The 12,368-nt window shown below is 41.1% G+C and overlaps 1 protein-coding gene across 6 annotated transcripts in view; it reads right to left on the bottom strand.

Moving 5' to 3' along the window:
• lrba (LPS-responsive vesicle trafficking, beach and anchor containing) overlaps positions 1 to 12,368 on the bottom strand; it is a 178,202-nt gene that overhangs the window by 121,145 nt on the left and 44,689 nt on the right. For all 6 annotated transcript variants that reach the window (XM_030741932.1, XM_030741948.1, XM_030741940.1 and 3 more), the window contains exons 22-26: positions 4,335 to 5,660; positions 3,957 to 4,153; positions 3,026 to 3,179; positions 2,329 to 2,509; positions 583 to 716 (exon numbers count right to left, since the gene is read on the bottom strand). In XM_030741932.1, coding sequence (XP_030597792.1) covers positions 583 to 716; positions 2,329 to 2,509; positions 3,026 to 3,179; positions 3,957 to 4,153; positions 4,335 to 5,660 — 1,992 coding nt within the window. The remainder of the gene's footprint in view (positions 1 to 582; positions 717 to 2,328; positions 2,510 to 3,025; positions 3,180 to 3,956; positions 4,154 to 4,334; positions 5,661 to 12,368) is intronic.

The raw sequence follows: 12,368 nt of genomic DNA, 5'->3' as shown, positions 1-12,368 counted from the left end.
AAAAAAACGATATGAAATGTATTATCTGCAAGGGAATGCAATGTGCATTTACACCATTCAGGGTGTTTATTAATCCACGTGCACTTCAAGGAGAAGGGTAAGGTTTAACAGCTTAGGGAAGCCATCCCTCCTGAGATCGCGTCCTTAACATAATGGCTTTTCTATAGAGCCACTGCATTATAAATGAGGTTTAACACCCAGTTCAGGGAAGAACAACACGAATTTTACTGGAAGTCACTGTATCAAATCAAAGGGGCAATGACAAAAGGCTCAGTCTAGTGTAACAAATAGCAGCCCGTGTGGTAACATAATAAGATATGAGCTAATGCAATAACACTTGGTAGCTGCTGGTGAACAGGACAAAGGGCAAAGCGCTTTCTGGTTGCTTACTGTGGACAGGAAAAGGACAAAAATGTGCTTATTACCAAAGAAGTGTGGGAGCAGATTACTGAAAAATATGATGTTATTTTGTGCTTCATGTTTTAAAAACACACACACACAAAAAAAAAAAAAAGGTACATGAATTTAAAACAGCAGAAAATGTGAAGAAAACGAGACTGCATGATCATTTCAAGTACTTGCCTGTGCAGATGCAGACTTGGCCGTTCCAAGCAAAGTGCTGGGCATGGCTGTGTAGCTGCGGGCTGAGATGTCTGCGCCATGCTTAAACTGGGCTTGCTGACACTCGAGACAGTTTCTCACTGCCATAGCGCACACTAGGGAGAAACAGAGAAAGAGATATTACATGACATCATACAAATAAAATCATTGTCAGTGAAAAAAAAAGTGCAAAAGAAAAAAAAAATATCAGTGTTTACAAGCCCCAAATGCAACAAAAGAGCACATAAAACTGAGCCACAAGAGGGGCAGCTGAGAGAGACAAAAACAGAAGAGAAAAAGTGGGGCCATGACAAGGTCAGTGCTCTGGCCAACTCTGGCAGCATCGTTCACTCTTCCCTGCTCCACCTCTCCTCCCAAGGTCATAGTGCAAGGGTGTGCTCTTGAATCACATCCACTGTGTGCAGCTCCCATAACAAATGACACTGCCAGGGTGTGCACATGCTGAGTAGGCAGCATGATATGTCCTTCAACATTAAATTAAAAAAAAAAAAATACTTGTTGTCCAACAACTTTAGGTGGGTTAGGAACTGGCACGCTTAACATTTGTAATTTAATGTACTGCTCCTCTTTGGAGCCCCTCCCAACCCCCACTGCTCAGAGCTTGACAACTGACAAATGTTAACTCTGAGGCATTTAGATTACGAAGGAGGGAATTATTCCGTCTGGAAATGGGCTCGCTTTTTCCATTAGGACCACTCTTTCATACGACCATTTATAAGAAAAGAAAAAAAAAAAAAAAAGGAGGGAGAGGGAGGGGTGGAGACGCTAAAACCTTGTTACAGTTTTCCAAAATCAGATTAGGTGCCAGCAATGGGGAGCACATACCTCATCAAATATTCATTTCATAGCGGCTGCTTTCTAAAACGGAACCTGTGCTATGGTGGCATCGCTTTCATGTAAAACACCAGCAGCAGCAATAATATCAGAGAGAAAAGTGCTTGTTGGATAACAAGTCTGCCTTTTGACAGCTGTTTTGTTTGTAAGCGTTACTGTATCTGAAAGCAAAAACAGATACCTGAATATGCAGCATTAAATATACAGAGAAAAGCATGAAAATTAAGCGTACAAGTATTCTGCAGTACTTCTATTGTTACGCTGTGTATACTGTGTTGATAAGGTGTACTGCGAAAAAAAAATGAATAATGTAAGAATTTCAATATCTTTTATTCAGTGATTGTGAGGGTAGGCTTTTGATGCTGTCAGGGGAAACTTTAATAGCCTGGAACAGAAGGCAGAAAAAGGCCTCCGGCTACGTAGCACTACAGTACAGCCAAGGCCATTATGAACAACTCACTATATCATACGAGCAGCCATTTTAAAGTGTTGCCATGCAGGAGGGTTATAATAACAAGATAAGAGAGAGCTGATATGAGCAGGGTGAACGAGGCGAGGGGATCGGAGTGGGAGCTGGAGATTGAGAGCAAGGGGGCTTAGAGGAAAGAATACAGAAGGGAGGGTCAAAAAGACTATAGGGAGCCATGACTGGGGCTAATACAGAAGGCTACTGCCAGCTGATACGAGGTGGATCGATGAGCAGGAGGGGGAGTGAGGGCTTGGTAAGAGGAGGACAAAAAAGTGTGGAATTCAGTTAAATTTGAAAAGTAGCTTAAAATGAGAAATCTCAGCAAGAACGAAGAAATAAAGCAGAGGACAAACAAGAAAAATAAAGCTTGTTAACAGTGTCAGAAATAATGACGATGTGCATACCGAGGCGAAGGCACTGTCGGAGGATGCCCCCTGATGACATGTTTTTCTCAGCTTCTATCTCTGTGAAGTTGAGAGAGCTGGCAAAAATAAGAACATCCACAAGGTTGATGAGGCGCTGTAAGAAGGTGACTGAAGCTTCCACCGACAAGCCTTGGGAGGGTTCGATGTTTTCTAGCTCATGCTGGTAGTAGAGAGAAGCAAAAAAAAAAAAAATACACAGTAAGAAAGAAAATAAGGAACTCTGCAAAAGCAGCATTACAGTCAGTTTTTATCCTGGTCAGAAGCGTAAACCTAGTTTCCTTGAGTCATGTTAAATAATCAGCGATTTATCACAGTTAATTTGTTACATATGTGACATCTGCAACACTGAAAATACATTGAGACATGTAAAATTGCCATTTTTCACATTCAGGTTTAAATTTGGTTACAGAGCCCATGCAATTGAATGTAACTGAATTATAATGGAAGTGAACCTGCTCTTTAGATCGGTCAGGTCATTGGCAGAAGCAAAGAATTGTGCAAGAAAGCTGCTGTCACTGAGGTCAGACAGGACTCAAACAAACTAATATTGTTAGGAAGCAGCTAACTGTAGTCTAATGTGATTGGGGAAAGGTCAATGTGGATGGATAACTTCCTGTGACTGGAGCCACAGACAGAAGTACAAACATAAAAATTACACGTGCAGCAGGGGACTCACAGAGGAAGAGGTGGCAGCTGAGAGCAGAGGTAAAATGCCTCCGCAAGCCATGATGAGATTGTCCACCACCTGGGAGATGAGGTGTATGCTGTTGTGGACAAACACAACGTTCTCGCTGCTGTTTACGAAGTCCAGAATTGTCTTTGTGGAGTGACTAAAAGGCAGAAAAAGGTTGCTTTAATTATTAGAACAGGGTATTAAACACCTCTAAAATCACCTTCGGCCACACGCAAAATTTAAATCAACCTGGGGTTACTGTACTGAGCATCTCCACTAATCTATTATTTAGACATTTATTTATCAGTTCACAGTAAATATCTAGTCCCAGTATAATACAGTCCTACTGCATTTTTCTAGCTCAGGGTCTGTTATGAACTGATTTAAATAAAGAATGACTGGAAAACACACTTTGCTGCTATACAGTTTGATAAGATTTACACCATTCTGATGATTAAGAGTTATCTCAGCCAGGTTTTAACAATGCAAGCAAAGGGAAACAGTGAGCCTGGCTTTGATGGCTTGCACATCTATATGGGATTGGTTTACACCTCAAAACAGTAATGTTAAAGAAATTTTTAAATTGTGGTTTTAGACATGGTTTTGTATTAAAATTCATGAAAACAGTTTCCACTGTCAAATAGTTGCATCAGGCAGGTCTCATACATGCATAACTAAATATGTAAAGTCAAGTACTTTTAAATCACAAGACAGCCTAAATTTATATATTAAGTTCAAAATTCAGTGTTATTAATAGGCTAGAATCTCACCAACAAAGATTTGTAAAGGCTCTTTCTGGAGATGCAACACTTAATAACTGGAAGCTCGTGAGCAGAAATCTTTGCATGCTCCAAAACAAATCTTTATTTCATGAATCCATGTTACTGTTAATTGAAGCATTAATAAAATCAGAATCAGCGGACTGTCACCCTACCTTCTCCACATCTGGACATCTGTCTCAATAGAGAAGAGTAGGTCAGTGAGGAGCCGCTGGTGCATGTGCGACCAGCGGAATTCTGGGATACGAAACATGGTGGAGCGGGGTGCAGGGGTGCTGCTCTCTTTTGGCTGGCCTGAAGAACTTCCCGCCTCTGTTGATGTCGAAGCTGCTGACTGGCCTTGGCTTGTTTCCTAGAGAAATATGGAAGCCAAACATGACAAGTTTTAATGTGAGATAGGCCTTTGAGAAAACAGAGTCTGAAATTTAAACTCAATTTTGTCTGTTGCCTAAACTACAATAAACTATTGTTACTATTGTAACAACTGATTAAAACAAACTGTAAAAAAAAAGGGGGGAGAGGGAAATGCATACTGTTGTAGAGGTCTCCTTCAGTTCAAGTCTCTCTGTGTCTAAGGCCACATTGGACACATCCAGTCTGGCAATTTTGATTTCTTTGGTTTTGCTGACAGAGTCTGCACTCTTCTGAGTGTCGGAGCTGGTAGTGGTGCTAATGTCACCGGCACCAGATGGGGTTTCTCCTCCAGTAGCGCCGCTGGTCTCTGTAGGCTGGCTATCTGAAGGGGAGTCTGATGCTGCTGCAATCTCCTGGGCTGTAGATTGCGGTGTAATGTCTGAAGGCTGCTGGCTTGTGGTAGCAGCTTCAGCTATGGAGGAAGACTGTTCATCTCCAGCTTTTTCTTTGGATGGTTCTGTGACACTTTTTTCAGGTCTTTCAGCTGGAGGAGTCTGGCTTTCCACACAAGGCACCTGTTTCACTTCAGTTTCCTGTCTCTCGACCTTTTCTTCTTCCATCTTCAGCTCCTGTTCTTCTTCTTGGCCATTTTTGTTGCCTTCATTTTCTTTATGTTTATCTGCCTCCTTTTTTACTTCCCCACCTTCCTCTCCAGTGGCAGCAGAAGCATAAGAGGACTCCTCTTGGCTATCGTCAGCATCGCTAGGATGGACCTGGTCACTAACAGATGACACGTCAACCAGGTCCTCGTTGAAGATGGACGCTCCACCAAGCACGCTGTTTTCCTGCTCTGAAGCTGCTGGTGGTTCTGCCTCTGCTTCATTTAAAGAATCTTCTGTCATTGAGTTTGATGATTCACCTTTGTTGTGTTCACTTTCAGATTTTTCATCATCTGTTACAGCTGTTTGTGCATCATCACTACCAGATGTTGTAGAGTCTTTACCCGTGTCCACTGCTTTTGTGTCAGCTGTTTCACTAAGTGAAGTTTTGTCAGTAGAGGCCTCTGCTTTCTGTTTGTTTATGTCTTCACTCTGCTCCTCCTCTGCAGCAGCAGCTTTTTGTGTCACCATAACAGTCTCCTCTCCAACATCTGCGCCATCTCTGGTAGACTCCTCCACCAGCTGCTGCTGCTGCTGCTCTTGCTCTTCTTCGGCCTCAGCCAGGATGTTGGACACAGTGATGGATGCGTGTCCCCTTTCATCACCAGCCTCCAGCGGACTGGAAGTAATGGTGGACCTAGCTGCTGAATCAGGGAATTTCTGGGACAGCTTGTCCACTGTCAGCTCAATGACAGTGGAGGGAGCCGTTTCCTCTGCAGGTGGCCCATTAACACATTCTGTAGTCTCAGAGCTTTGGCTGACAGCAGAGATGGAGCGAATTGTGTCTTGTTGCTGGTACTGGCGGAACATACGGGACAGATTCTCTTTGTGCTGCTCAAAGGTTACCTGCACACACAAAACATGTAACGTTAGAAAAACTACTGCTGCACTGTCTCCATATTTTATCAGTTTGCTCCATTTGCTTAATTGATTGATGAAAAATGGTTTACTAGTTTAATATAGTCTCTTTTTTATATATATATGTTTTCATCATTTACAGGTTAATAATGGCTCTGTGGTGGTTAGCACATTAGCCTTACATACAAAAGATTCCCAGCTCAAGACCTAGAGGAGACACAAATCCCTGGGAGATTTGTCGCATCAAGTAGGACATAAAAATCTGCCAAATCAAGTATGTGGATCCATCCACTGGCAATCCCATGTGAATAAGGAAGCAGCCGGAAGAAGCTTTTATCATTCGCAGGTTAATACAATAAAAATTGAAGTGTTTAAAGGAAGTAAAATATACATTAATATGTGTCAGTGATATCATTACTGGTAAGAATGACAACAAGCTTCTTAGTACTACAATTTTCCTGTAAGCCCTGTTCCTCAACAGTCAACCAAAAACTTCCTCCAGTATCTACATGTGGCTGGCCAAACAGTGAGCCAATCCCCACTGTCTCTCTGGTTCAAATGGCCAACTTTATAACGGGGAGAATAAAAGCATGTTTACAGTCTGGTACAAAAAATTATTTTGTTCTTCATGGCAAGTATAGAGTGAAATTTTATAGCTGAACACACTAACCGCTTTGAATGATGTGTGCTTTTAGTCACACACCAATGGAGTTGTTATCTGACACACAACATGGCATGACCCAAGATTGCCTGTACTAATGGACCATCTTAGAAATGGGTTCCAGTTTTGGTGAGACACACTGTAGTATTTTATTTGTATCTTGGCACTAATAGCCAGCTAACTGTGTCTATGGAGCACCATGCTAACCAAGCTTACTAGTATATCCTAGTAATTCAATATGGTCACTTTTAGCTTCAAAACATCAACAGGGGTGGGGCCAAAATACTTCAAAACAGGTAGAGTCTTTGGTAATAGAAAAAAAATGTGGCAGTATTTCTATAAGAGGATACAGAAAAGCTTGTTCTGTAGGAAATCTAAACATCTCAGTGTATTGAGTGTGTGTGTGTGTGTGTGTGTGGGGGGGGGGGGGGTGCTATAACCATGAACACAGTGTTACCATGTTATTAGGGCTGTACTGTATATACTTTAACATAAGGAAAATCCAACCACTTTTCCTTTCTTGTGTAATTAAGCAGCCTTACTCAGTCTGTAGACACTGTATTTTTTTTTCCTCATTTTCTGCCTTTCAATTAATTCTCCTCATGCCCCAACATCCTTTTTTAACAGCAAGCCTCAAATTATGGAAGAAAGATATCCTCAAACTGCCTGTTTGTTGTGTGCTTCTTATAATATTTGACAATTGGGAGCATTTGTGGCTAACTGTGGCATATTTAAAACTCTCTCTCTCTCTCTCGCTTATGTGAAGCTGCCCACGGCCTATTAACCTCTATCAGTCTTCTTACCATCTGATATAGGTATACTAGACTGCTAGTCTATAATGACAATGGTCTGCAGTGGCATTTGAGGAAGAGCCCATCCATGTAAGCAGTCATAGATTAGCAGTAGATACTATTAGTGTGTGTCTCCTAGCTGCGCTGAGTGCGTGTCCAGCATCGGCAAATCCTCCCACGCCTAATTTAAGACCCTGCATTAATCACTGAGATTGGAGGACAGAAAGTCAAAGATGGGTTGTTGGTGGAGGGGCTGTGTGAGTGAAACTAGACCCACTTTGCAGCTTTTTTACCTGAGGCTATTTGGATAGGAGGAGAGAGAAAATAGAGAGAGTGAGATCTAAACAAAGAAAATGGGAAGGCCAGAGATGAAAAGAGGAAAAAAAAAAAAGAAATTGCAAAGGAGAAAGAGAGTCATTGAGAGTGGAAGAAAGGAAAGGGGGGAGAAAGAAGCTGATTATTTGTAATTAATTAGGCGTTATTGTTCTAAATTAGCCTGCTACATGGGTGCTCATTAATCTTTTGTAGTGGGAAGCAGTGATTGGTAATCCATAGCTGTTTTCTGAGTGCACAGCCTGTTCTAAATGCACCAGTAGTCTGCCTCTTTCTTTCTTCCTCCCGCTCTCCCAGTGATCACACAGCAAGACCTTCTACGCCATTAGTTTGAGCTTAATTTGACATTTAGCATTTTTAGCAATTAAAAGGCTGCATTCAGAGTGCACCGCTATGGAAATTATGCAGGAAAGCAGCTCAGCACATAACGTCATAGATTCAGGATGCAGTCTGTACATTAAGATGATGTATGCTGGCCTTAAATGGGGCTCTGTAACAGATCCAGTTACCATTAGACAGAGGTAGTATATGTCTCTGTGGTTTTTGAAAGAGCATTTAGCTTTGCTACAATATAAAGAAACTGCCTTGGGTGGCTAGGACATCAGTGCTGATCTAATCTAATTTCATTCTACTCCAAGACTCTGTCTGGCCTTAGTGGGTTATGGAAAAATGCTATGGTAATGTACAAAAACATGGTGGGCTTTTCTAATGTGACAGGTAACATGGTATTAACTGGATGCAGCACAGCCAGATCCTACAAAAGATCTGAAATGCTTCAGAACAGAAGAACTCAAACAAAAAGGCACCACGAAACTTAACTTTGACAAATTTGTGTTGTTGTTGTGTATACAAGAATACCTGAACCTTTTATTTCTTAGAGATACTGTAAATATTCTTCATTGCATTTCTAAAATGAAGGACTTTTTTGGAGAGCGTCCAAAAGTTCAGTAAAAAAATAAATAAATTCTTTGTTTTCATGATTGAGCTCAGTTAATAAAAATGACAACCTGTTAAAGTGATCGAGTGGGGTAAAGCGCTGATCTTGAAGGACCCCCCATGGCACGAGCCTGGGAGTCCCCATTTAGATCAGCGATAGATAGACAGTGACCACAAAACAAGGGGGAAATGGAGAGGGCAGCGTGGCTGTAATCCGATTTGCTAAATGCAATTCCTCCTCCAAAATCAATGTCATCTGCTACTGCAGCTCTCCATGCGGTTTTGCTCTTATTCACAGTACTTTCCTTTCTCACTTCTTGTTAAAACATTTTTCTTCTTAGTTTTCTCCTGTTGTCCTGAGCCAGCGGGATGGAGAAAGCCTTTATTTGTATTTCTTACTACAACCATAGAAAGACAACACATAGAAAGATCCTTCCTTGCTTTAACTTGCACTAAAATCAGAAAAAAGCCTTTGGATTTCCAACACTTGTATCATACATTTCATTTTCAAATTCCTATAATTACATGAGAACACAATATATATGTTGCAGTATAGAATATTTCAAATATATGAATGCTAGAAATGTGCAAAATGCTAACTACTGGATAACCTTGATGACACTTGATGCACAGCTCTTTATCTAACATTGGCTTCTCACTTTCTTCCTTTGTCCACTTGTCAATGGCTCTATGTCTGAACTCACTGCCAAGAACAACAGCTTGAGTTGTGTGTGTCTGTGTCTGTGTGTGTATAATGTCTTAATAATCCCAGAAGGCAAAGACTGTTGTGCTGAACTACTACTCCTGTAATGTTTAGCACCCCATCACGCACTCAAAAAGACTAAACAATTACACTTGGGATTTGAGTGAAGAATTTAAATGTGTGTTAAATTTTGTCAAAGATCTGTTTGCTTGTTTCTGATTATATTCATCTTTGTGACACAATGTGCAGGTGATGACGTCAGCCAGCAGTGGAAGTGTGAAGGGCACTGGGACCTTCACGCCCTGCGCGCGCTCTCTTTTGGAGAACTCCTTGTTCTCACACTGATTTGTGTGCAGAGATGGACCAGGGGCACCTTGGGTGGTGTGTGTGTGTGTGTGTGAGCAGAGAGTGGGAGGACTGTTGTGTCAGCGTGCCCACCTGCAGAAACATCTGTCTGCTTAGAGAAATTCATGCAGATACACTTACTAATGACTGACGTGGAGGTAAATGCACGTATGAACACACATGAGTGTAAACTGTACACAAACACACAGCAACTTAATGCAGGTGCAAGTGGGTTTTTTTTCTCCTTCTTGTTTTAACATCATATCTTCTCCTCAAACTCTTACTTAGGCACTAAGGAAATTTCTGCATGTCTAATGCCCACAAATTAATGCTAAATAACATAACACAAAGTCAATGCTTTTACTTTATATGGACCAGTTGTGCTTAAGTGTGTAGTCAACCTCTACAGGGCCATTCCGATCTAGGAGAGATCCTGTAGGCAACCTTCCCAATGTGTCAAAAGTAGCCATAAGCTCTTATGTCTCTTTAAACCATCAATAAGCAGCACCAATATCAATACAGTGACAATATCCATCCTTAATAATGACATGTCAAGCATTTAATGCATTGGAATAACTATTTAATTTATCTATAAACTACTTTTTTTAACTGCATAAAGGAATTTTTGGTGCCCCACAAACTGGTTCTAGACAGCTCTAAAGGAACATCTTATTTATCATACAGCCAAAAGAATGAATAGCTTTGTGTCCAATAAGGAAACAGCCTCAGTGCCGTTACTCTACACAGTGATCATTCTGACTGCTGTGTGCATTCACACCCAAAGGCCCACTCTGAGTCAGGAAAAACCCTAACTGTATGATACCATACTGTTATTCTGGTTAGTGATATTCTCACACAAGAACAAAAAAAGGTAAAAAACTAGAAGTACTGCTGCTCATCTTACTCCATCTCAAGCTTCGGGCATCCATCAGTGAACAGCCAGAAATTTGAACAGCCTACACTCTACACAGAAATAAGACACTTTTATGGCTAGACAGAAATGCAGAGCCTAGAAATAAAAATAAAATGCATGCATGTAAGGCCTAATACTTAAAAACAAATCAATAATGCATTAATAGAAAAAGTAGTTCCAATGTGAGCCAGAAATAACTTCAGCTTCAAGAACAGCATCACCCTACAAACCAAACTGACAATTTTACCATGTTTTACACAAGGAAAACTCAATCATAAAAGTCTCTGTAAAGGGGAGGTGTGCAAATATGCGTGACTGCATATATGCACTTATCAAGAGGCTCCCGGTGGGCTGGTTGTATTTATGAGGCCTTGTTTCTCTGATTGTTCTCGTGCCGTTCCGATGAATATTCAATGTGATCAGAGAGAAGGGCTTGCTAGAACCCAAGAGAGAAGGAGGGCAAAGAGAAAATGTGCCTGCTAACTCCCATTCACTCAAAAACAGGCACGTGTATGTGCACGTACACACACACACACACACACACACACACGTACACTACAATCATGCGCACAAACACAGCCCTGCAGCAGTGGGAGGAGATAGCAACAGTGACAAACAGCTTTGGTGCTACAAAGGTGGCAGGAAATCTATCAAACGGGACAATAAAATTGCAATTGAGTTTCTTTAGCTTTTTTTATAGCAGATGCATGTATCTTGGTGGGACCTGCTGCCAGTTCGATTCAGAGGCAGGTCCCAGCAGTGTAAGAGACTGTGTGTGTGTGTGTGTGTGTGTGTGTGTGTGTCTCACATTGTACATGTGCACAGGTTTATTCACCCACTGGATCCGTGAAATTCAGCAGGAATAACTATAACTTCAGTCAAGAAGAAACAGCACTAATCTTGTTGAAATTATAGGAAAAAAGGTGATTACAGCACATTGTGATGGTGGTGGGCAAATGAGAGGACAGCACACTACAGTGTTAATTCCTCATGGTAAGATCTCAATCATAAATAGCCAAAATATTCCCGTTACTATTTTTCACACTCTCCAACAATATTTCTGTTTTAAATATTTCAACAGTGATGTAATGGCAGCTCAAACCAGCCAAGCTTGCAGCAGCATCTGCTGTTGTACATGCACGTGTTACCTTTTCAGAATTTTACTACCACTCTACAACAATATAAAGAGCAATATTTTCTTAAGACGTCCTTATCATTGTGTTCTCTTCTGCACAGTGCTCAGAAGTGTGGGAGTTTTGAACATCCCACATCCACCACACACCGTCCTAAGCTGCTAATATCCCAGGCAGTCTTTCTGTGCCCCCTATTGGATGAAAACCGTCACAGCGCTCCACGTTACAGTGAAGCGTCTCATATCACGAGCACTTCTTTAACTCGACTTTCAATCTGCCAGGCTTAAAAACCCCCCAGACCACAATCTGACACCAGCCTCAATTACTTCACTGCTCTGGAACAGAGTAGCGTAATATGATATCAACACTGAATTTCTAAAGCAGTATTTTGAATTCAGCTTTTGGAAATAAGACGTGCCAGAAGTTTATTTTTATCTGTGCGATGTGAAAGAAAGAGACGCTATACATAAACAAAGAGAGGGAAGGCTGAAGAGATTCTTTCCAATTGGTTTATACTGAAACTAGCTTTTAAATTCTAATCACTATATAGCTTCCATAGGTTTATCTGATGGGCACCAAGAGGCAAGGTTCAATTACCATGCTAGCCTTTGCTGAAAGTAACAGGGCCAGATGATAACCCTGCCTAATTTTTAATTTGATGAATTGTGCCGTGTCACATTTAAAAGTAAAGATATGGGTGGAGGAACTGATTGCTTTGAATGATTATTGCTTTCCGTTTTGCTGGAATTAAAAAGGAGGAGGAGGGTTATTGTTACAGTGATGCTGTGAGCGTTTAGGCTGACCATACTTCAAGCAAGCTGTGAGTGTGTTTGCTACAGAAAGATAATGGTAAGAAGGCAAAAGGAGAAGAGAAATGTTTA

Source organism: Archocentrus centrarchus, chromosome 1, assembly GCF_007364275.1.
Source record: "Archocentrus centrarchus isolate MPI-CPG fArcCen1 chromosome 1, fArcCen1, whole genome shotgun sequence".
NCBI classification, from domain to species: domain Eukaryota; kingdom Metazoa; phylum Chordata; class Actinopteri; order Cichliformes; family Cichlidae; genus Archocentrus; species Archocentrus centrarchus.
This window is presented reverse-complemented; position numbering and strand designations above follow the sequence as displayed.